The sequence below is a fragment of the Desmodus rotundus genome, chromosome 13, assembly GCF_022682495.2.
Source record: "Desmodus rotundus isolate HL8 chromosome 13, HLdesRot8A.1, whole genome shotgun sequence".
Classification (NCBI taxonomy): Eukaryota; Metazoa; Chordata; class Mammalia; order Chiroptera; family Phyllostomidae; genus Desmodus; species Desmodus rotundus.
Genome location: NC_071399.1, coordinates 75,088,278 through 75,113,651, shown reverse-complemented (window position 1 = coordinate 75,113,651; position 25,374 = coordinate 75,088,278). Strand labels below are relative to the sequence as shown.

The 25,374-nt window shown below is 39.0% G+C and overlaps 1 protein-coding gene across 6 annotated transcripts in view; it reads right to left on the bottom strand.

The window, feature by feature from the left end:
- Positions 1-25,374, bottom strand: part of SCEL (sciellin) — a 99,883-nt gene that overhangs the window by 27,148 nt on the left and 47,361 nt on the right. For 4 of the 6 annotated variants that reach the window (XM_045201624.2, XM_053916689.1, XM_053916690.1 and 1 more), the window contains 12 exons: positions 22,730-22,810; positions 20,228-20,293; positions 18,409-18,468; positions 14,545-14,589; positions 13,319-13,378; positions 12,959-13,018; positions 11,522-11,581; positions 10,308-10,367; positions 6,384-6,443; positions 5,694-5,753; positions 4,764-4,823; positions 1,025-1,087 (listed from right to left, as the gene is read on the bottom strand). In XM_045201624.2, coding sequence (XP_045057559.2) covers positions 1,025-1,087; positions 4,764-4,823; positions 5,694-5,753; positions 6,384-6,443; positions 10,308-10,367; positions 11,522-11,581; positions 12,959-13,018; positions 13,319-13,378; positions 14,545-14,589; positions 18,409-18,468; positions 20,228-20,293; positions 22,730-22,810 — 735 coding nt within the window. The remainder of the gene's footprint in view (positions 1-1,024; positions 1,088-4,763; positions 4,824-5,693; positions 5,754-6,383; positions 6,444-10,307; positions 10,368-11,521; positions 11,582-12,958; positions 13,019-13,318; positions 13,379-14,544; positions 14,590-18,408; positions 18,469-20,227; positions 20,294-22,729; positions 22,811-25,374) is intronic. The other 2 variants (XM_053916687.1, XM_053916688.1) reach the window with 2 other exon arrangements.

Below are 25,374 nucleotides of genomic sequence, written 5' to 3'. Positions count from 1 at the left end.
ATTAGCTTTAATCTAAGATAATTGCCATCTGTTAATAGGATTCGGTTTGTCTGCTGAATTCTCTTTTTGGCATCTGCGGCCTATAATTAAATCCAGTGTGCTACTCAGGACACCTACTTGTACTCCTCAAAGGCAGTAGGTGCTCAGGAATGACTCACTGCCTGACAGATCACAGAACTACCGTCAGTATCCACTGGTGTTCCTCTGTGACCCTGGTCAAGTAACCTTCCTGAACCTTAAATTCCTCCTCTGTAAATTGAGTAGGCTCAGCTGAAACTGAGGTTTCCAAATTGTTCAAACCGCGGGTCTTGAGTTTTCTGAGGTTCCTTCATTCCACCTCTAAAATTTTATAATTTTAACGTATCAACTAAACTCAAGAAAAATTATGAAAACTTTGTCAAAATATATGTTCATAGTAGTATATAATAATATAAAAATTTTCATGTAACCAGAGACAAAAAGTGAATTTCATCACCTTACAGATACTGCTTAAAAAATCATCAGAATTTAGGTCTACAACTTTTCTGGGAGCAGCAAACCACCTAGAACACAATGAACCTCATAAAATTTCCACTACCTACCATAAAATACTCTTCAAAAACAAGGTGGATGATAGTTGCTGGTGACGAGTCTAAGGAAGCGTCTAGATCTTTTAAAAAATTGTTATTAATAATTTTTCATCAATTGGAGAGACAAAGGTATCCATGCTAATTCTACAAAACAAACAACACATAGACTAGTCATGCTCCTGCCACAACAGTCTCTTCAACTGCTTCACTCGAGACTGCAAACAGTGAAGACACTACCCCATGTTGTTTTCAGCTGCCTATCTTGTAATTAACAAACAGATAATCCAAATTTCCAGGGACATATACAAATTGTGATGCTTTTAAAAGACTTATATTCACTTTGTAAATAGAAGGATTATGTCATTTATGTTCATATTGTGCTTAGTTAAAAAGAAACAACACCCCCCCCAAAAAAAAAAGAAAAAGAAAAGAAAAGAAAAACATCCTTCTCTTACCCAGCCATGTGTTTGACAGCTTTGGGGCTTGGATTGATAAGTTCATCGAGACCTTGTTCACTGCTAAAACAAAATAAGATAAAAGGTCAGATTCAGCGGGAATCAGTACATTTTATAACTGGCATTTTTTTTCTTTTGACACTTGAATCACTCAATGAAATCCTGGATAAAGAGTGATAAATTTATTGCTTCTACTTTATACACATTAGTTATCTGTTTAAAATCCTCGAAACAACCTAATAAGATGTATACTACCCACCCCTGCCAATAAATAAAGAAACTGAACTTCAGAGGAATTAAGACATTCCTTGGGGGCAGGTACCTAAGAAGTGACTGAGAGTGAACCAGGGTTGAAACCATGGCAACTGAATCCCAACCCCATGCTCCTTTCTGCTAACACCCTTCCTCTCTGTGTGTTCATAATGATTCCTTACATTTGCACAGTGCTGTCCCCCAATGTTATCTTCATGGGAATTAAAAGGTAGCTTGGAGCTACTCTGCCACGCTTTTCTTAACTTACGCTCCAGCGTATAATGGTTCCTAACTTCTCAAGAACACAGAAGTCAATTTAATGTCAGGCGTAAATATTCTACCCAAGTATAAGAATGTTATGTTGCTAATTTTCTTAGGAGTCATTTAAAAATTAATTCTTGGGTATGTGAAGGAGTAGAAAGCCAATGTTCTTTAATTTATTCAGTTTTATAAATTTAATACTTATTAACTATAAATTTATGCTAATAAGCTAGTTTTGCTGTTTCATGTCAAAATGAATTTCTCAAGTAGTAATTATATAGAATTAGTCTCAATATTGTCATTTTAAACAATATTCTAATGAAATAAGTGGAAATAATAAAAGAAAAATTTATACAGTATCATTACACATCAACAAATCAATTTTTTTCTCATTCCCCTTCCAAAATGGCCTTAGACAAATACTTAATCTTATTTTTTGCATAAATTGGAGGCTTGCTTAGAAACCTGAATAATATTAATAAGCTTAACTTTTGTTTGCTGGTCCCTAAAACAATGACGTAGGGTTTAATAGTTGGTAAAACCAACTAAAATCAACAATTTGTATATTTTTTCAACCTTAATATTTAATTAAATGATTATTGCTAAGTTAAAATTTCATCACTACTTGAATCTCTTTTTCCCCCTAGGGAAAAGCAGATTGCCACTATTAATTCATTTCTTGCACAATTTTGTACCTATGAAAATTTATTTTCATTTTATTCTTATTTATTTAAAGGCAACCTCAAATTTAAATTACTCATAAATTCCTTACTGTCCATATTATATTTTTATAGTAGAATTAGCATTTAGAATATTTTCGGAGGTTATAAGTGATAGGAGAGAAATATGAAATTGCTCATCATTTCTGTGTTTCTTATTCCCCTCCCTCTCCTCCAAAAAAAAATAGAGTTATTTTCTGATTCTAAGGCATGTAAGTAATATACATAACATGAATATGTAATATTGAGACTACTGCAAAATATAAACCAAATCACTTCAGAATCATACTTCATGCAATGCTAAATCAGAGCTGGTAAGATTATATAACTTGTTCTTATTCTAAACATTGAAATAGGCAATCATAGCTCACAAGGGACATTTCTACTATTACACTGGGCTCTCATACCAACAACCCTTATACCAAAACCCTGAGCGAGAAGCCAAACATCATGTACTTCATTATGGGGACAATATGTTATTTATCCTGAGGAGAAAAAAGATCAGAAAGGCTTATATTGCTTAACTAGTTTTTAGGGTTAATCTATAAGTTCATTTATTGTGTACATACCCTCCTGTGCACACTATGTTCAACTGCATGGAATTGTCATTTGGTGGGTCAGAAATGGATAAAGGTCAGTAATTTCATAAGGTTCAGCATAGTAGGATAATTTCTTTGCTATCTGTATCTACTTTGAATTAAGCATTGAGTAGTGCAATAGGACATCAACAATGAAGAAAACATGTAACAGCAACAATAACATCAATAGACAATGTCTGATAAGTTTTTGAGTGCTGAGTGCCTTACAAACTTGATTTTATCTAATTTTTGTGGTAACTCTTGAGGAAGGTAACTCTTATAATCCTCACTTTACAGATAAAGAAGCTGAAGCTTAAAGGGGATTAAGCCATTTGTCCAAGGCTGCGCAGCTAGTAAGTATTCCCTTAACGTAAAACATGCATTATCAAGTGGAAGAGACAGACGCGTAACCTAATGCAGTGTGTGGTAGGAGGCAGCTACGAAAGCAGAGGCTCGAACACTACACAGGAAAGGTCACATGATTAAGGTCATCTTCAGCATTAGAAACTAAGTCCTCTTGGAAGAGGGACAAGGGAGACTTATCTTTCACTGAGTCTTAATCTGCAATGTAAAGTATTACAGTCTCTAGACTTAGTATCTGACCCCCGGTAAATGACAGAATGTTATATTCTTATTTGGTAAGAAAGAGTCTAAGGACAATTTAGCACTAAATATTCAGATAGAAGAGCAATGAAATTTGGGGTAACCCTAAAGTAAATGAAAATATATGCAAAGGATGAGGATGGGTGGGCAGCTGGCTGTGTTTTGGAAGCTACCCCAGCTACACTCAGCATTGCTCTTTCTCTTCCGCCCACATAAAATACTGTCTCATGCAAGGGTTCGTAAAGTATGGTTCTCAAACAAAACCCAGCCTGCAGTCTCTGGTTTTGTAAATAAAGGTTTATGGGAGCACAGCCACACCCATTCTTTGGAATGTATTATCTATGGCTGCTAGTTGACTAGGTAAGATGGGGACTGCTTTGGCCCCCCAAACCTGAAACATTCATTCTCTAGAAGACCTTTACGCAAAAGTTGCTGACCCCCGGATGTAGCCTAAGAAATTTATTTTATTTTTTTATCCTCAGCCAAGGACATTCTTTTCATTGCTTTTTAGAGAGAGAGAGGGAGAGAGAGAGAGAGAGAAACATCAATGGGAGAGAGAAGCATCGATTGGTTGCCTCTCGTGTATACCCGGACCGTGGATCGACCCACAACCTAGTCACGTGCCCTGACCGGTGACGGGCCCACACTCCCACCAACCGAGCTGTAGTGGCCCCGGGCTAGCCTAAGAAACTTTATATGAGAGCTACAGAGTGTAAGAAATGGCATTCCTATATGCAAAGTAAGATAGGAAACCTACCAAAAAGAAGATACTTTCCTTAGTATCTTTCATATTTAACTCATGTTCAAACTACCACAACAACATATATTTATAGCTTCCTCGTTTTGTCATAACTTTTGCTTACTTAACACGATGTGCCTTAAAGAAAATTCTCTGTATTCCTTATTATTTCAATAAACTAAGACTATTTTTTTTAAATGACCTCCCAACTTTAGATTTTTTGAGTGGTAGACAGTAAGGAAAAGGGAATAAATGAGGGAAGAAGAAGGAAGGAGGAATTTTCTTCACATGAAACTTCTTTAGACTGCTCCACTCTGGGGAATTGTTTTAGGGTGATGTTCCATTTCACACGCAATCCTGATTCATTCTGAGGAAATTCCAAGCATGGATCACAAATCCCATACTAATAAGCGATACTTTAAAGAATTCTCTCTCCTCCACTAAAGCTCAGGGCCAGATTGTGACACAGAGCTGTTGATTTTGGGTCCCATCACTGGCTGTCCCTATGGTGGGACCGTGAACTGTATCACTTTTCTAAGTTGAATAGAAGAAAAGAGGGGAGAGGTAGGAGAGTTCTAGGAACTCACCTTCGGTTAGTTCTGTGTGTTTCAGGAGTCACTTCGATGAGGCTGTCAAGGCCTTGGCCCCTTTAAAACAGAGAAATGGTCAAGTCAGTGGTCAGTTTACATCATGTGGTTGCAAACATTTATTAAAACTTAGAAACATTTTTATTGTAAAAATATTTTATTATAAAATATTAAAACAGATTGTCTCAAAGGACTGGAGTTTTTCTGTGCTATGAATGTGTAAATTTTGGACCTAACTATAACTGCATAGAAATAATAAACAATAACTAATGCTTTTAGAAAATTTGTGATGTGCCAGGCACTATTCTAAGTGGTACATGATGTGTGTGATTTGATCCCTATGCCAGTTCTATGACAAAGGAAGAACTATCACCCCAGTTTCACAGAGGGAGAAACAGACGCAGGGAGATTAGGATTTCCCTACATGGCTAATAGGGGCAGGGTGGGGATTTAACGCTGAGCAACCTCACTCCAGAGTGCGCGCACTTCCCATTACTCCAGCCATCTTACTGGACCAGAGTAATAGAATTAGTGCTGAAAGTAACTAGAGAGCACGTGGTCCAACTTCCTCACTTTGAGGATGAGAAAACTGAAGCCCAAACAGGGGAAGTGGCCAGCCCCCTTCACACAGTTAGTGAGGGCAGCCCCACATCTATGGGTTCCAGCCCAGTTCTCCTTCCCTTCTCCTGCGCCATCCCGCTGAGTGAGGAAAATAAATCAATCAGTGAATGAAAGCGTCCTGTCTGTCCTGGAAAAACTATTCACCTAATTGACCAAAATTATTTACATTTTAGATACGAGGTTGTGGAGGCTACATGGCCTTGCTTCACCTCTCATCGAGTTCAGTGTCAGTCAGCTGAAATGATGATTTAATTTTACTTTAAGCATTGGTCAGCATGGAACAACAAAGAACAGCATATTAAATCTCACCCTTGCACACTTTTTTCTGTTCTTGGATTCACTCTGATGAGGTTATCAAGGTCTTTGAAACTTTGAACAAAAAAAGCAAACAAATACACAGTCAGTAAAAAAGGAATTAAATCAACTAAGTATTTTAATTTAAAGAATATACGTACTCAAGATGAATTATACTATTAAGTTTTGGTATTTGAATTAATACCAATCTACGCCCTTCATTTAAAAGAATAAAAATTTTGATCTCTCTATAAATCATTGACACATAGCTAAGTTTCTCATTTACCCTGAAAATAAAACCATAAAAACAGGCGAGATTGAGTTTTAAAAATATCAATTCAGAAATTATATAGTGATTTACCAAAAACTCTGACCTGCCCCCTCTGAGTATTCTATCTAATGCTGTAGCTATACTCTATTTTGTTAATACTCTATCTTTATATGGCATTTTTGCTTTAAATGAATTTTACATCCATTGTTTTACTTGATTCTTAAAATAATCAAGTGAAAAGGTGGAAGGACCATGACTCTCCTGATGTGGTAACTGAAGAAGCCCAAGTGCAGCGTGGGCAAGGCACCCGGGTGGCCAGTAACGGAGTCCAGACTTTCCGACTCCCATTCAAGGGTTTTCCCACCCAGCCTCTCTGCAGCGTGCCACAGACTGATGCTGACGGCAAAGGAAGAAAGACAAGACACAATCCTCACCCCGAGTTACTTCTGTTTACTTCAGGGGTCACTGTGTTGAGATTGTCAAGACTCTGGCCCCTTTAAAACATTAAGAAATGATGAGGTTAATGATAGATTAATAGTGAGTGGGTAAAATTACTTATCAAAATTCACAAACAGTATAAACACTTACTGAGATCACATCAGTGAGTTGAAGACTGTTGAAGGTGACTAAGCAGAGCATGTAGGGCTTTACATCTCTAAAATTCCTGGAGGCTCAGTGAGACAATATCTTAATCTTGGACCCATTATACCAGTAGCACTGTTTCTATTGGACTAGGACTCTGTTTCTATAATGAGTTATAAATCCTTATAAATCATCTATAATCTTAACCTCTGCCGGCTGCACTAAACATTTTGTAATAGTCTATAAATACGTCTCATGGAAAATTCCAGAAGGTATCCTCTTTTTCAGGGGGATCCTCATCTGAGGACATATTTATTGACTCTTAGAGAGGAAGGGGGAGAGAGAGAGAAACATTGATGTGAGAGAGAAACATCAATTAGTAGTCCCCCATTCCCCACTGTACATGCCCCCACAAGGATGGAACCCACAACACAGGTATGTGCCTTGACCAAGGATGACCTGCAACCTTTTGGTGTATGGGATGATGTTCCAACCAATGGACCCGCCTGGCCAGGGCCAGAAAGGCAGCCTTTTAATACCAACCTCAAACATGCTGTGAGACTTTCAAATCAGCTTCGGAGAATGTATGTTTTGCAAATGGCATTCATTAGCAAGTTTTCTATTCACAGCAATGGATTAAGATTAATATACTAGTTTGTTGGAGTCCATGATTTACAACTTGATATCTGCTTCTGGTACTTATAACTGTGTGTTAAAACTATACATTTTGACTAGTTCTATGTTGGCAACAAACAATAGAAAGATTAAAATCTATGGCATTCTGAAAGGTAAAATATATTTACTGTAGTATGAAATTCTACATAGTCACTGAAAACATGTCAGTATTTTATCTTTCCCGTTTAACATATCTGCTTCTGACCTTAATGGAATTTTGCTTTTCTTACCATTTCTCTGTGCCCCATGGCCCTACTACAATCATATCATAAAACTCTGTGGTTGCCTCTATGCATCAAGGATACAGCTATATGGAAGCAACCAGATGTTAACTCAAGTTTTTACTTGTATCCAAATGTCTGAGAATGTGTATATCCAGGCTAAAATCAGCAAAGAGAATTTGAACCTTTTTTTCATACAAATAGCTATTCTACTCCAGAATACTCCTTGTTGATTTTTTAACACTTTGTTGGTTTCTGCATAAACAAAGTATATGAGATCTAAATGCCAGTGACTAAAAATAAAAATTCCTAGGATTCTATGTCCAGATTTGAACTCAAAAACCCCACAACAAACCCCACAACAATGAGCATTGTGACTCTTCCGTTGGAACACTTGTGTTGGTTGTGGGGTTTGCTTTGATTATATTGTAGAGACCTTGATCTCTTTAAACATATTAAACAATAAGGACTAAGTCAGATAATTTCTATCACCTCACTTGTTAACTAAGTTTATTGTGGTTTCATTTTGCAATATATATAAATATTGAATCATTAGGTTAGATACCTGTAACTGTTATGTCATTATACTTCAATTTAAAAATAATAATATAAAACTGCATTCGGTACACTAAAAAACATATTAAATAAAGTACATATCAGTATAAGGTTATTAAAATTTCAAAGTTCATAAAGTCAATGAGGCAGGAACGAGCCTGGAGTAGAAAAAGGCTAAACTTCATTGAACAAGTAAAAGGCCATAGCTGAGGATGAGAATTTTATTCTACCTAAAATGTGATAATATTGAGAGTTTTTAATAAGGGAGGGCACATACTCTTTATTTTACTTTTGTAAGATCTACGGGACAGTGCATAGATAATCATACACACATGAACCCACACAATGAATCATATATGCATGAACCACACATACATGACCACATAATCATACACACATGAATCCACATAAACTTTTATATGTCTGTGTACACATGCTTACATAGGCATGTGGATACACACAGATGTACCAACACAAGGAAAACAATAGGTCATGATTCTAAATACTCTAATAAAAATCAGAAAGGAAAACATGGGTATTTTTTAGAGTCAAAGTAAATTAAATATTTGAATAGTACCTAAATCATTAAGAAAACAAATATGCACCTGATCTTTATTACTGCTAACAGTTACTTGTACTTCCTATGTGCTAGGCATGATAGGATTGATTCCGATTTTGTAGACGAGTACATTGAGGAGCAGGGACACAGCTAGCCGGTGACAGGGACAGAATTTGCACCAGGACTTTTGGGACTCCTCACTCACATTCACTACCTCAAGTTCCCTCCCTGAACCTGCAAGTAGCCAAGAAATCAATGCCTTCTTCTCAGTCTGTTGGTTGCAAAATTGTCCAAGTCTCTGGGCCACCCACCAGCCAGGCTGCTGAGAACAGGACGACAGCCGGACAGTGAATGCCCCAGCTGGCCAGGCCCTGGCTCTGCTGACAGCGCCTGCAGGCACCGGTGACACATTTTAGAATCTAATAATATCATGTACTGAGTTAACCGAATGGAAAAGAGTTCAACTAAAACCACATGGAATTATTTGGTACACTGTTTCCAGCAACACGCCAGCAAGCTCAGTTTCAAATATATTCCGTCTGCTTTTTTAAAAAATAAAAGCAAGAGGACATAAGCTTTCCAGATTTACTTGACAACTCATGGGTAGGAGAACTCTTAATGAAGTGCACTTGGTTAAGTTCTTCATCTTAAATACATACCACACTTCATACACGTAACACACACGACACACAAATCCACTACACGTGTGAAGACAATTCACATATATGTACACATACACTACTCACACAGCCATACACACACGTACACGTGTATACCACTTGGCCACACACACATACACACTATTGACACACACACACACATGCACACATTGTGATGGTTAATTTCATGTTTCAGCTTGACTGGGCCACAGGGTGCCCAGGGGTTTGGTCAAACATCATTCCGGGTGTGTCTGTGGGGGAGATTTTGGATGAGATTAACCTTTGCATCCATAGACTGAGTAAAGCAGATAGCCCACCCAACATGTGAAAGCCCACCCTATCAGCGGAAGTCCTGAGCAGAACAAAACGGCTGAGTGAAAGGGGACTCCGCCTGCCTGACTGCTTCATCTGCAACTTTGTCCATCCTGCCCATGGACTAGAACTGACACCCTCAGCTCTCCTGGTTCTCACACCTTCAGACGTGGACTTGGACACCATGGGCTGACCTCGGTCTCCAGCTTGCTAAATACAGATCTTGAGACTTCACAGCATGAGCCAATACCTTATAACGAATCTATCTATCTGCCTACCTCCTATTGGTTCTGATTCTTTGAAGAACCCTCGTTAATACATCCACATACACTTAGACGCACACACTACTTATATATACACACGTCCACATGGAGGGTTACAGTTCTAAGTAAGCAACACAGAATTTATTCTTATATTAGTATTTATTAATAATTGTATTACTTTCCATGCCAACAACTGTAAACAAACCCACTTTCTTCCCACCCTATATACACACATACTACTTATACACACACATACACACACAGAAATAAATCACTAAGCTCAGAAGATGTCAGTCAAAATTTCCACGCAATATCTCAAAATCTACCTCACAGCAAACTTCACCCAAGAATACAATGCAAGAGATCATGTCTGTGTATAAGTTATATAGGATCGCTTAATATGATGTGTTTCAGAAAACAAGAGGTCTGTTTTGGCTTGAATTTCAATTTAATGTCCTGAAAACAAACACTCAGAATGCTAATATGCTTACAAATGCCAGACAAAGGGAGAGAAATACTTTAAATGCCTTACCTCTTGATATTTTTATTTATTTCAGGGTTCACTCTAATACGCCCATTGCGGTCTTGTTTTCTTTGAGAAAGTAAATAGATTTTAATGAACGATGTTAAAATAAAACACTACTCAAATGAACGATGATAGGAAAAATTAAGTGGTAAACATACAAGTTCTCTATCATTGTAATTTTTTAAGCTCTAAAGGCAAATTAAAATTTTCTTACACCTTGAGCTGAAAACCACTTAAGTTGCCTTTTTCATGAACAAGAAACATGTTTTTTTTGTTTTGTCCTCAAAATGCGTAATGATATGTGAAACCTGTTGTTTAACAAAATCAACTTTGCCTCAGACACACCTTGTTAGAATACCCCCAATGGTCAGCATTGAAGTTAGATAAGTTTTTATACTGGATCCAGTCAGAATATACATTTCTACTCTGCAATTCCGCGATACTCACCTCTTCTGTTCTTAGATAAGAGTCATGTTTTAAAATATTAAAACTAGTAATATTATTAATAACCAATATTTTTAAATAATAAGAATATATGCTTTCATATAAATTTAACCATTCCCCCAACTCGAACCTTTTACATATAATTGGGTCATGGTGAGTTATAAAGGACAAAAAGAAAAAAACGCCTTAGATGGTAGAAAAATTAATGCCTCACTTCTTGGAGCACATGTGTTCCCCCCACGAAAATGCACTGAGCAATACCAAAATGAGCTGACCCTGACCCAAAGGGGACCATAGAGGATGGCAAGAGCGCCGTGGCCGAGCCCCACTGCCACGTCCACACCCTGGGAGAGAAGAGGAGAAGGCCCTTCTCCCGGAGTGTGTTTGCCCAGCCCCTCCACCGGGCTGCCTTCAGAGACCACCATCCTTAGGGAGCCTGACTTAAGAGGGTTTTAGTCAAACCTCACTCTTGGCTGTCTTCGTCATTTTGGAGATACACTTTGAAAATATTATCTAGATTGTGCTTTCTTTAGATACACAAGTTCAATTCAGTAACTTAGCCTTAAAAACAGACTAAAGTCCAAAATCTGGGAGAAAAGGCACAGTGGGACAATTCTTCAAAAATAAATGATTTTTTGAGATCAAGGAGAGACGGTCATGTGGCCCATAGTTTTTGTCCAAACCCATGCTAATAAAATATGTTTGTGAAATTAAAATGCCAAATTGTTTTATCTTAGTGTCACAGATATCAGATTTAAGTCACTAATAAGTCTTACCCTGTGGTATTTTCACTTCCTCTGGAACCCATTTTGATACCATAATCAAGGTCTTCACTTCTTAAAAACAGAGGTTAGGTTAGTTTCAAAGTATTGTGTGTATATACATACACATATCTATTCCATATTATTAATGATTAATTAAAGATTTTAGAGAAAATTATTATACTGATATTAAATTCATTTTATTATAAAATTGTCTATAAATAATATAGTGAAGTTAATCTTTGGGATTCAATTGGGCAATATGTCAATGTAAATTCACATAGAATATACTGTGGACTCTCCAAAGTGAAGGTTAGGGCCGTAGGGATGAGACACAGAAGAGGGAAGATAAGCCTTAAGGGGTGTCCCCCTCAATACCACTGACGAGAAATCACAGTTAATCTGGGAGAAAATACCCAAGATTCAGGAGCATCAAAGCAGTTCTCATTCTCTGCCAGTTTTATTCTCTGCCCCGGCTTTTGCCCTGCTGTCTGTTGTGAGATCTTGGCTTCTTTGGAAAACCATGGACACTTTTTGCCAGTTAGGTCACATCTGAATTTTATCTGAAATCTGGGTAAACAAGAATGTCCCTGAAAGGGTGTCAGAGGTTTTCAGGGCCAAATGGCCAGAAAAAGCTTTGATGTGATTATCCCTCACTTATCTTTAGTAATTTCCACAGGAGTACTTGTTTTAAATCACTGTAGAAAAACCAGCTAACATGCCTCTCACTTTGCAATTTTGTCCTCTGTATTTCTTAATTTAAATGTAAAATTTGGCTCACTTTTAAATTGTTTCAGAAAATATAGACAGATTATGTAGCAGGTTTTCCTGAACTTACTTAACGCCCCTGAAAGATGTGGTCCTATGGAAACAGAATTCATCCTTATTCCTTTGCTTACTACTACTTCTAATAGGCCTAAAGGTGCCACTTCATCTGCGATAGAGGAAAACATAACCCTCTCATTTCTGATGAGGTGTAAAAAGCTACCCCCCCCCAAAAAAAAGAGCACCGTCAAGTTAGGAGTTCTATTCAACCTTTCTCATTTTTGTCAGTCCTTTGATTAAGATTAATAAGACTTCCCAGGCCTTGGTTCCTTTATAACATTGCGAGGGGTGGGGGGCAGCAAGCAACAGAGAGAAAGAAAATTCAGTCTCTTACAATAACAGCAACTTCTCACAACAGGAGTAAGATGTTATCGGTACCCAAAGCATTAGAAGTCCTTAGAAATATTTAAGTGGCTCTACTCATGCAAAATACTGACAAGATATACTAATATTCTAATAGTAAGGTCCCAACATTATTCAGTTATGATTAAACCAGCTTTAAAGTATTGGGGTCCTGGTCCACCAGCCTTCCTGGCCCTTGTTCTGAGCAAGAGGTCTCCCCCTGGGAGATGGTATACAGTCTAGGACTCCATCAAAGAGGCCGGGAGAGTCTTAGTCAGACCTTACCCTTTGCCATCTCTGTTTGTCCGGGCATTCAGAAAGATGAGACTTTCAAGGCTTTGGGCTCTGGAAAACAGAAAGAAATTCAAATTACACACTGCATATTGCAATAAAATTGGGTGGTATCTGGAAAGGTCAGATACCATAAACATTCTTCATGAGTTGCTTGTTTACTTGGTGAACATAAGAGCAGACACCCTTCTGAGTGGTTAGGCCTGAACTAACGGCACAGCACTGAAGGCTCCACCCCACCGGCTCGCACATTTTCGCACCAGAGGAACACAACTCCCTGCCAGATACTGGGTGCAGGAATGAAACAGGCAGCCCGGGAGATCACACTTTCAGGTTAGACGCAGATGCACTTACCTTTTCTCTATTTGCTCTGCCTTGGGAGCTGTTCTGAAGATACCATCCAGACCTTGATTTCTTCACATGTATTAAATAAAAAACCTTGTCAGTGGTAATAACAAATAATTTATAAAAACATAGACCAGTTTACATCTAAGACACGAAATAGAAGCTTATTGGGAAAGAAGAGGCACAATTCTTGAAACTGCTTTATTCCAAACAGATATTTTCATAGAATCAAAATTTAAACTGCCGTGGAACTTAACTAAAAGTCACAAATTGGGGATATACAACCCATAATATGTATACAGATGTGTTGTTTGCATTCATGGACTGTTTTTGTTTTTAATGTGAGCCTGTATTTATTGTACAAGATGGCTGTGAAACAAAGAAATCTGGAGTTTCAGGGCCGCCTGAAACTGTACAGCATCACTGGCTCAGATTCTCACGTGGCAGCAACCAGCTGGAGCTGAGAAACAGCTGGGCTCCAGAGCCGGGCACGCCCCTAGGTTCCATCCCATCAGCTGCCTTCACTCCGTTACCTGCCTGGCCTCAATACGCCGTGGAGTCTGGGGTTCATGACTGAACACCCACTCCTTACATCAACAAATGAGAAAACTAAAAAGCAGCAAATGTGAGTTGTTGATAGTCAATCATATGGATGCTTATTATCAGAACAGCAAAGGAAAACCAGAACTCTTGATCAATTAACTGCTTTGATATTTGCTTAGTTTCTCCTTTACTTTGGTCCCTGTCCCTTTAATAAGTCAGGAAGTAAAGGAACAGAGAGATAATTAAAATTCCACACACCTCTAACAGAAACCTCAATGTCTATAATTTTTAAAGTATGCAATTATAAATGATTCAAAATGAGGTAATGTTAGCTAAGATAATAAGTGGTTTTTGAAATGGTTAAACTAACAGCATTTAGCGATCAAACCAAACTCTGTTTACATGCTAACATATTAATACTTCAGGAAAGAAATAGGTTATTTCTTTAACTACTCTACTGAACAAATGGAGAAGGAAAATTAAAGACCCTTTAACATTAGAATCTTTGGATTGTAATAACCATTCATAATAATGATGAAATGGTGATTTCTGCAGGCTTTTTATTCAATATTTGTAGGATGCTTTTCACTAGCTCAGAATGTGGGTCCTCAGGCTCAGCTACTGAAAAGACATGAGAAGTCACAATACGTAATTCAGTAATAAAGCAAAAAATAAATGTTTTTAAATCTTACCTATTCAAGCTTTTGTTCATTTTGATGATATTATCCAGTTCTTCTCTTTTGGAAGAGAAAAAAATAAATCTCACATCAGTAAAAGCCTGCCCAGAGTCGAAGGGCAGATTCACCTTAAAACAACTATTTCTGAGTTCTCTGAAATACAACACGTGTGTCACCTCCATCAATTATGGAAATGCCATCTATCCTTCAAAGCTGTCCTCAAATTCCTCTTTCTCCAAGGAATCTTTCCCAGTCCTCCTAATGAATAGAGTCCCCTCCATTTTGGGAATCCTTGCAGACTTTTTTTTTTTTCATCTCCTTTATGGTACTCACCTTACTATCCATCTAACTTACCAACTGCACGTTTGTCTCATATTCATGGCCCTGCTCCTACACCTGCGAGTGTGCACACAGACGCATAAACACACACACACACACCACTTAAAATTCAGAACCGAATTTTCCCTTGGACTCCCTCCAGTCTTTAATATGGTGTCTTTCATCCAGTAGATGCTTAATGCTGGTTTTTAAGTGAGTCAAAAATACTTGTACATGGACTAACTATAGGTTCTATTTTTGCACAGTGTACTTGCACAAAGCAGCTACTGAAACACACCTGTTCCTTGGTAGGTCTGACTACTTTCTTGAATTCTACTCAACCTCATTCCGGGCCAGCTAAACTCGGTATCCTATTTCCGTGTTTGAGAACTGCCAAGCTTTCACTGGCTGCTTCTTCGGGGGCAACCTGCTTAAGCGAATCCCCTGGGTTCCAGAATATCCCTTAGAACCACAGGAGCTCAACCCTCTCCCCCAGGAGCCCAGCCTCAGTGGGTTTCTTGCTCTCCTTCACTCCTCACACGTCCTTCCCTGTCTTGTCCACCCACTTTGCTCCCGTTTCTCTTGCGTTCCTCATCTAGGGTTTCCATTCACAAATTTTGGTCCTCTCTTCTTCCTGACCCAGAATCACATGTTTTCCACACTTTCTCAATATTTCTATTTTTTTCTTGATTCATTACTGGTGGTGACCAGGGAGCTGTGTGGCCCAGTAACCCAGTAGTTACACATTCAGGCTTCCAAGTGAGGGATCCCTGGATTCCAGTGCAGGGTTCACCACTTACTAGTTGGTGACTCTGGCTGAGTTATCTAATGAACGTCTTACTGCCTGGACTTCCCCACCTGTAAAGTGAGAATATGAGAATACTAACGGTACCCACCTCAGAAAAGAAACCACAAGCCACTGAGTATAAAGTGCTCACTATGATGCCTGGCAAGCCACACCTTAATGTTGGTCACTATATTAAACAGGTCCCAGTCAATACTAAATCTTTCATTAATAAATGGTGGCTATGTTTATTTTTTAACTGCATTTAGAAATGCCAAGAATCTGGCTTAGCCTTAGGGAGGGACAGTTGCCGGGTCACTTGTGTGTTTTGAAGATGCCTGACACAAGGCAGTAACAGAATAGCCGTTGGGGCAATCCTCTTAGAGACCCTTAAGAACACGTTAAATCAGCAACCACCCACGAACCCTTTCAGGTGATATTATATGTTCGATGGTAGGATTGAAGGCTGAGAAAAAATACCGAAACAGAAAAGTTACTGACTGTGAAAAGAAGATGATTCATGTTGTATGTTGGTGTGGGACAAACATTGCCCAGTCCCTGACACAATGCCCCGTTGTCTTTGTTTGCTTGAAACCCTACCCCCCAACTCTGAGGCTGTGAATCTGTCCGTGTCCCCAAGGGAAAAAGCAAACCTAAGAATCCTGTAAATTTCAGCCACAGACCTTTCTGACTGGTATGAGTCACACTGATGAGATTATCAGGATTGGGGGTTGCGCATGTTTATCACAGAAAATTAGCATAAATCGTGAGAAGACACTCGGTGGTAAATTAAATAAAATGGAGATTATATCCTGAATGAAGAAGCTCAGCTTTTAAAATAACCTTAAATTGATGAAAGCTTTGGATATTAAGTTTCACCACTGCATTTGCGATAAATTAAATGTGCTCTTAATCAGATAAGAGTAACAGCCCATTTCACAAAGGAACAGCACAAAGAGCAGCTGGGAGAAATAAAGCTATTTCTAGTCCCTATGAACATCCCACAGAAACAACACCCGGCTATCGATGCAGACGGTTTCCCTGGTCCCCACCCCCAAGCCCCCGTCTCTCTGGGAAGAATGTATCCGGCTGTGGAATTAGTGCACTGTGGCCAAGGAGAGGGGACGGGAAAGATAAACCAACTGCAGCTCCCATTGTTTCTGTTTGCTGACAAACCGCAACTTCTCTGCAGTACCACTCGCTTCTCTCTCTCTTAAACATCACTTCTACGCACCAAAAACTATTTTAAATCCCTATTAAAAACAAACTATTACCTCAAACAAAAATCAGTAAATAAAATTAGATATCTAGGCACTTAGATGAGAGAAGAAATGGAGAGGAGACATTCAGGATACTTTCTAGAGCACCCTTCTGGGCTCAGAGCTCCTCTTCTTCTGTTGATGAATTTGCACAGAAGAGCTAAATGTTGCTTCTGCTTTGCTCTTCAGTTCTCTGACTGAGACTGCAACCCCTAACAACACTCTAAGCATCACCAAATTCCATGAAGCAAGAAAAATTTGCAGGCAGGGGATTTAAACTACGAAATGTTTAGACCCAAGGTTTTCTCACTGCTCATCATTGTTTTACCATACTCTACTTTATAAACACCTACTTTGTACAAAGCATCAGGTCAGACTCAGTAAATGACATATGATGAGTAAGAAACACTATCTTCTCTAAGCCATTTAAGAGATGATAGAGACGATGAGACACTTACATAGAAATAACATGAAACAGCACCAAATATGATTCGTTGTTATAAAATATAAATAGTGGAGCTCTAATAGTCTAGAGAAACAGAAGTCACATTTCACTAGATCCCTCAGGGAAGACTTTGCAGAGGAGGTGATATTTGATTTGGATCCTGAATAACAGGTAGGACTTGGATGGACTGGTGTGCTGACCGAGAGGCTGGAAAGGGCTGCCATTGGGTAGAATGGCAAAAACAGAGGCAGAGTAGCTGGAAACTATAGAAAGGCAGTAATTTAAGTTGGTATTGAATGTAGGGTAATTGTAAGGGCAAAGTCAGAAATAACTCCAGAATGTCAGGCTGGAGCCTGGTTAGCAAGGGCCTTGAATGAGGTTTTATGTGACTGAGTGAGGCATGGGCAGCCCGTGGAGTGTTGTTCATGCAGAATCTTAGGAAGAGAATTTTGGCAGTGATGGGTAGTGATGGTTTAGTGGGAGCAGAGATGGGTGGAGCATAGACCAATCTCGACAGCTACCCTAATAACCTATGCTGGAGTCAGTGAGAGTTTGAAAAGAGGTGAGGCCATGGGGCATGAGGGACACTTGAGACATTTAATCCACAAGTGCCTGACACTAAATAGAGGGACAAAGACATGGGCAGATCAGGAATGATCCCAGAACGGTGAATGATAGAACTGAGGAGAAGTCAGGAAATAGCCTGTTGGGAAAGAAGTTCAGTGGGGCCTAGGACATTCTATACGGGGGTGCTAGGGAGACAGATAAACAGAGATCTGGACAAGCAACTTAAGTACAGGACTTACGGTTTGCCATGGGGTCAAGATCATGGACAGCTGAGGTCACTAGGATGTGTACAGTTACCAGAAGAGGAGGCAGAGGCAGAAAAGCACCAATAAATACCTGTACCATACAATTTTCAGGGACACATCTATGGCCACTGATTCTTCTTTTAACCTCTACATAATAAATAGCATTGGAACTTTGTTCATAGTGGGACGTTTAAGATACTGATTAAGCATTTTGAAACAAGGACAGGGGGATAAAGCAAGCTGGAAGCTCTGAGATCTCACCCCTTGTCAGTTTTCTGAAGCGAAGTAGCCACTTTGACGATGTTCTCGAGATCCTCACTCCTTCAGACAATGAAAAATAAACACAGGTCAGTGCCAGCAGAGCTACCTTTGAAAGAGCTACATTTTTCCATCTGTTCTCAGTGAAGAAAGTGATAGTTCATGTGTTATTTAGGAATTTTTTAGTCTAACTGAATAACAAAACGGTTCTATAATATCAGCTCATCACGCACACCCCGCCCCCCTGCGTCATTCCACCTGGGTGTTGATTCTGCCACCTAGTGCTCACTGAAACAACTACAGTTTCTCCTAAAGATGTAATTGGCTGCTACAAAATTCTATACCTAAAAAAAGATATGGAAAAGAAAATACAGCTAACTGCAACAGTAAACAAAGAAGTGTGCTCAGAATTTTTCTACCAGAACCAAGGAACATTAAGCAACACATTCAGATGATTAATTCATGCCTTGGATGAGGGGGAAATGCTCTATCTTCCACAGAGAAAGAAAGCGCATTGTAAACTGTAGAACAGGACACACAGTATGGACCCATGTGGGACCCTGTTGATCATGAAGAGAAATAATCGGGAAAACCCTTATAAGTTTCCCTGTAATTAAGACTTGTTTCTCACAAACCATCTCTAATACAAGTTAGGATTCCGTGGAGAAAAATTTTGTAGTCTAGTAAATGTGGGAACTGTAACCAGCTTTTGGAGATTCCGAAGATAAACATGCACACTGAATGGAGGCTTTGAGAAGTCCTAGGTCAGAGAACTCCGTCTAAAGGCATCTCCTCAGTGGGTTTGGCCATCGGACCTTCCGCCCACCGCATGCAGTAACAGGTCCTGGCACAGGGGGCGCAATGTGGGAAGCGCCGAGGCCGAACCCCAGCCGCCCGTTAAGTTACCAGGGACGAGAGAATATGATGTTCTCCAAAGGTAAGGGATCGGTGTGATGCATGTTTCAAACGCTATTCTGAGAGTCAAAGCAAATGATTAAAAAATATATAAAATATGTGAGTTTTGAACTTTGAAAATGTTTTCAGTCCAAAGGAAGTGCTGACTGAAAAACTGGTTTATCATAATAATTAAAATACTAAACTTATGGTGGTTTTCTTTTTTACCATAATAAAAATTGGCTTATCGTATTGATGTGTTAAATTTTAACTACTCTCCTTTAAAATATATCTTTGACTCCATAAAAATGTGATACCAGAATAAATCATCTTTCATATAAAATAGCACTGGCTCAAAAACTAAAAAAATAGTGTTTTTTCTAAAACAGTCTCATGACAACATATCCACAACAAATACTAAACTAGATGAGATGTGCGAGAAGACAGTGTAAATCAGAGCGGCCTCCGGAACTGTCCCCAAAGGTGTCGGCACAGTTTGTGGGCCTCTTCCCGACGAGGCAGGCAGAGTCGGCTGTGACCGTCCAATGAAATGGATATGACACAGGAGTTCTAGGCAAAGCTTCTGTAGCACCAGTTCAGTCCAACGACTGGATTTTCACCTATTTAGCACCAACCTTGGGACAAGTGCTGGCAATGAAGAGGTGTGTTCCTGTGTAAGCAGTTTCACCTTATTCTGTTATCATGTTCAGGCTGTTTTGGTTGTTTTCTTAATGTAAAAATCAGAGTAGAAATTAAAGAAATAAAATTCTTCCATACATCTAAAAATGTTTATTACCCACTATATTAAAGTCAGTTGGAAAACTCATTTTATGTATTTCATTATGACTTATTTTGTGGTTTAAGTGTTCTAATAAAGCATACTTGATCATTTCTACAATTACGTAGATATAGAAACAGTTCATTGTACCTTAACTTCCTTTCAGCAGGTCGGTTGGTTTCTGTATATACACCTGCTGCAGGTGGACACACCTGCCTGTATTTTAAAAGTAAAAGATAATGTTTGTTAGGTAAGAAAACACTCCTTTGTTGAATTTAAAGTTATAAGAAAGCATTCATGTTCAAAACCATCAAGGTTTATTGGAACACTATTTGAGATAACGAACTTCACTAGAACTGAACCACATATTTTATTTGAGATTATAGAGTCCAATATACTACCTTTCAATTTAGCCTATCTCATTTAATACATTTTAACCACTGAACATATATAGAAATATCTATTCTAAATATGTTCATTTTATGTTCCTTTTTCACCCACCTGAGGACATTTTTTTCATTGCTTCTAGAGAGAGAGGAAAGGAGAGAGAGAGAAACACTGATGCAAGAGAGAAGCATCCATCCACTGCCTTCCACTGCACCAAGGCCAGGGATGGAACCTGCAACCCAGGTATGGGCTCTGACTGGGAATCGAACCCATGACCTTTCAGTTATGGGACGTAGCTCCAACCAAATGAGCCACACCATCCAGGGCCACTTTGTGCTCATTTTATTTTAGTTTCCAGTCATCAATAAAGCATTTTCATACTTACCTCTTTTAGATAATGATATATTTTGAAAGATTAAGAATCATTTTTGTTATTAGCATCAGAGATGATTTTTTCGGAAAGATATTCCATTTGAATTCTATGAAGAAATATAACTGCTCAGATATGATGGGAAATAGTTTTAAATTTCCACGATACCCCTCCATCGAGAAATGACCACACCGAGTTGACAGAATGGAATCTTACAGTGTTAGGTTCTGTCACAATTTATGACCTAAGGCTTTGCTCTTTTTCCAAGTACCTTATTGACCTACTTATACATGCTTGCTTGTTCTCAGGAAGCTATATTCAACCATTTTTTTGTACTCCTGAGGACATGTGTTAATTACTTAGGAAACACTTCTCTTTCATATTCTTTCGTTAAAATCATCTTGCTGTGATTAAAGTAATCAGGATTTAAAGCATGTAAGTTGCCCTAATTTTATTTTTTAAGATCATTGGTAGAAGAAATAAATTAGAGTAGTAAAAATGTATTAGACCAATTCCCATGAAATTTAGCTTCTTTTGAATCTACATAAGTTCACCACTGTAGAGTCGCTGATTTTAGAGTGTAGGAAGTACTAAATCCAATTTATTTTAGCCCCCTAAAAATGCTATTCAAATTAAGATTTAATTGGTCAACATCATAAAAGAAAATATAAGGTAAGGTAAAAAGCTTGAGAAGCTACTTTTAAGAGTATAATTATAACCATTGTACAAACAAAAAGTTTTAAATATGGCCTATATTTTTAATTAATTCAATGAAGAAGTATTCTCTTGACTCATTAAAAAATGTATCTTCTTATCCTAAGGACATTTCAAAGGCCCTGTGAAGTTTCACTGGATAGAAATTCACACCAGGGTTTTTGACTCAACAGGCTGAACACTTAATGCTACATAGCTCTGTGCCTAATTAGCATTTTCTAGCTGAAGTTACCCTCTTACTGAAGAGTAGCTCTAGAACTGTCTTACATGCTGTCAAAAAAAATCACCATCAAAAGGCAAAAATACAAAAGAATCAAAGGCGGGCAATGAAATGGATATGACGTATTGTCTTCATTGAGATACCATTTTTAAATTTCACAATAATAATGGAAATGTGCAATGTACATATTGAAAAATGACTTGAGGTTATTAAATAGCTTAATAGGAACACATGGGGAGATTTTCAAGTCTCTGAATTTGTTTCTCAGTATTAATTACAGAGTGTCAGAGATTCAAAGTGGAAAAGCAGTCTGTCTTTTTTTCTTGATTTGGAGACAAGTTAATTAGAACATTTTTCAAAATTTGTGATAGTTTTGAAGTAAATTATGAATTCCTTAACTAAAACAAGGCTAAAGAACCGCGTAAAGGTATTTTTAACCTAAGGGAGGGTTTGAGCAGTAACACAAAGTTTTAAAAACATCTTTCATCACAAATTGTAGCTTTTAATGAGAAAATTAACTATGAGTGAATATAAGCCAAATGCCTATATATATATATATATATATATATATACACACACATATATATACATATATATACACATATATGGACATATATATATGGACATATCTGTTTATATACAAAGAAAGGGAAAGAGAGGGGCTCCTTACGTATGGGTTCCTCATACATAAATTGGAGGACCCTGCACATGAACACTTCCTGGGCATGGACACTGTTCAGTTTCTATCTTGAAAGTGTCTTTCCAGGGACAAGTGATGCTCATAAGTCCTCAAAGGAAAACACAAACATGCACTTGTACTGACAAATAGAAATGGAAAAGCTCTACAAGTACTTCTTCAACTAATGTACACACAAGGCAAACCCATGCTTTACACAGGACAGGGCACAGCTTTCGTATGCCTTGAACTTCATTTTGGAAATTTTGGAGTGCTAGGTCTTACCTATTATCCCGTCTCAGCTGGCTAGGAGATAAAGCGGGAGATGTGGGCTTTGGAGGTATTGGAGGGTGAGCAGCTGGTTCCCTTTAAAATAGAAAACAGCAGTTCACTTCACCATGGAAACACGGCCTGTTTTAGCATTTATTAATCGAACGCATTTGTTACCCACATGAAAATATCTTATGCATCTAAAATCCCCCAAACATGAGGACACTGGAAGCACTAAACTTTGAAGAAGTCAACTATTTAAATTATGGGTATTTTAAATATTTAATCAAATTTTTGGAAGTCGTATCTTCTTTAATATGGTTTGAAACATAATCTTTTCTTTAAACAGCTTAATATTTTGCTAGGCTATCTAGCTAAAGTTGTGGCATTTTGGGTCGGCAGCACAGGAGTATGGTAAATGGTTCTTGGGTATTAATAGATAAGCTTCTTTAAGAATTATGTCAGCTATCAGGCTACTATGGAAACAGCAAGGAAGGTTTGCAATTCCACAGACCTCAAGGTAAAGTTGGCTGGAAGCTCTTTACTAAATCTGACTTTAATATTGTCAGTACAGGCCAGTTTGGTGGTAGGAAGCATATGGATGCCTGTGTGTGTATACACACACACACACACACACACACACACCATCAGCCTAAACTTTGCAACAAAGTGCCCAGGTGGCTTCTAAGCTGGTATGATTGGATAACCCATAAACTGGAGTAAGGCAATTATGTAAATCATGTGCCTATTTTGGATGGAGCCAGCATCTTACCCAGGCACATCTCTCCTCTCACCCCTACAGCCACTCCAGTTATTCTGTTTTATCCTCAAGATAAATTCCATACCTGATGAAAGTAGCCTTGGGACCCAGACTCCATGTGCCTCTCTGGCTTCTGCAGCTCCCTAGGCCAGTGTGTGGGCTCTAGACCTGGCTGCCTGAATTGTCAGCTGTGAGATGATGACTTAACTGATTCAGTGTTTTTATCTGTAGTAAACCTCCTAATAGGATCGCTGCGGTGCTGTCAGGACTGAATGAGATCATGCTTTTATTTAACAAACATCTATTGGTAGCTTTCTATGTATAAAGCACACTACAGAGTGATCAATTTCCCTATTCTCAAAAGGCTTTCAGCACAAATAGATTTCATATTTGCATCTGTCACATAATAGAAGACAGATGGAGAAAAGTGCTATGAAGAAAACTAGAAGGGTAAGGGCATGTAGAGCGATCGGGTAGGGATAGTATTTTATATAGAATGGCCTGAGAAGGCCGCTCTGTGAAGTAGAATTTGAGTCAAGACCTGAAGGACATGAGCCACGAGAACATCCATGGAAGAGCATGTGAACCTGGCACAATCAGCTTGGTGGTCACGTTTGATACTTGAAACCAGACAAGATCACCAAGGGTGTCAGTGTGCGCAGAGACGGACGGTGGGCCAGGTGTTGGACGCTGGGCCTGCAACGTTTGTAGATGTTAAGAATATGAGAAGAAAACAGCAAGGGGGTGTGGGGAGAACTGGCCAAAGAGTAAAGAAGTATGAAAGTGTGGTATCAAGGAGCACTGGTGTTTCGAGCAGTAACTGGCCATGCCACATGCTACTGATAGAGCAAACAAAACAGGATTGGCAAGTTACCAGGGTTTGGGCACTATTATAGTGGTCATTGGTCACCCAGAGAAGGGCATTTTTGATGGAGCAGTGGTGCAGAAACTTTGCAGGAGTAGATTTAAGATAAAATGGGAGGTAATGATGTTGAGATGTTCTGCAATGAGGAGGGGAGTGAGAACTGCATGGCTCCCTGAAGGTCGATAGGTTCAGGAAGGGTACGAGAATAGTTAGATGTGATGATGGGAATGCCATCCAGTGAAGAGGCCAAATTCCACGGTGCAGGAAATGAGGACTGTGAACCAGACACCTGGCTCCATAAGCCCTCCCCCTGCTACACTGCCTCCTAGCGGCTCCTGGAGCAGCTCCAATGTCTCAGGGGAGGTTAGTACTCAAGTAATTGAAACAAGGCTGGTTAACACTGTTTTTATCATAGTCAGCTACTTTGGGGGCAGCAAGAGAATATACAGAGAGTTGGTGTTAAGTAAGTTTAGGATTCATCCAAGCGAGGACAACAAAAGAATAACAGCAGGGGAGGGGAGGCATACACATGGAGTGATTACAGTGAGGGACTGTGAGGCCTGAAATGGAAATGGGGGGGAAATGAGGATATGGCGGGGGTGGGGAGTGAGGAAGGGAAGAACTGTGAAAAGATAGTAAACTCAATGGATTGGTGGTTGGGGTGGGGTTGAGGAATTTCTAGAATCAGAAAACTGGAGGGAGGGAGCTAGACAGACAGAAAATGAAAGCCAGAGAGAGAAAGCTTTGAAATGGACATTTTGTACTGTGTGGGCTTACTTACAAGGGCAAGGCCTATGGGGGGCTCCGGTATGGTGAAGGACAAGCTCATTGGAGAGGTCAAGGAAGTGAGAGGCCAGGGTGGGAGAGATCCGCTTCCTAGATTTGGAAATCACCAAGCATTATGTCAGGGGGCGTGATTGTCGGGGACAACAAGCCTGGTGCCAGCATCTTCAAAGAGTGAAGGTGAGTGACACAGAGGCCTTCAGACAATTCCAGTGAGGAAGAGAAGCTCATAATGGCATGGCCCAAAAAAGA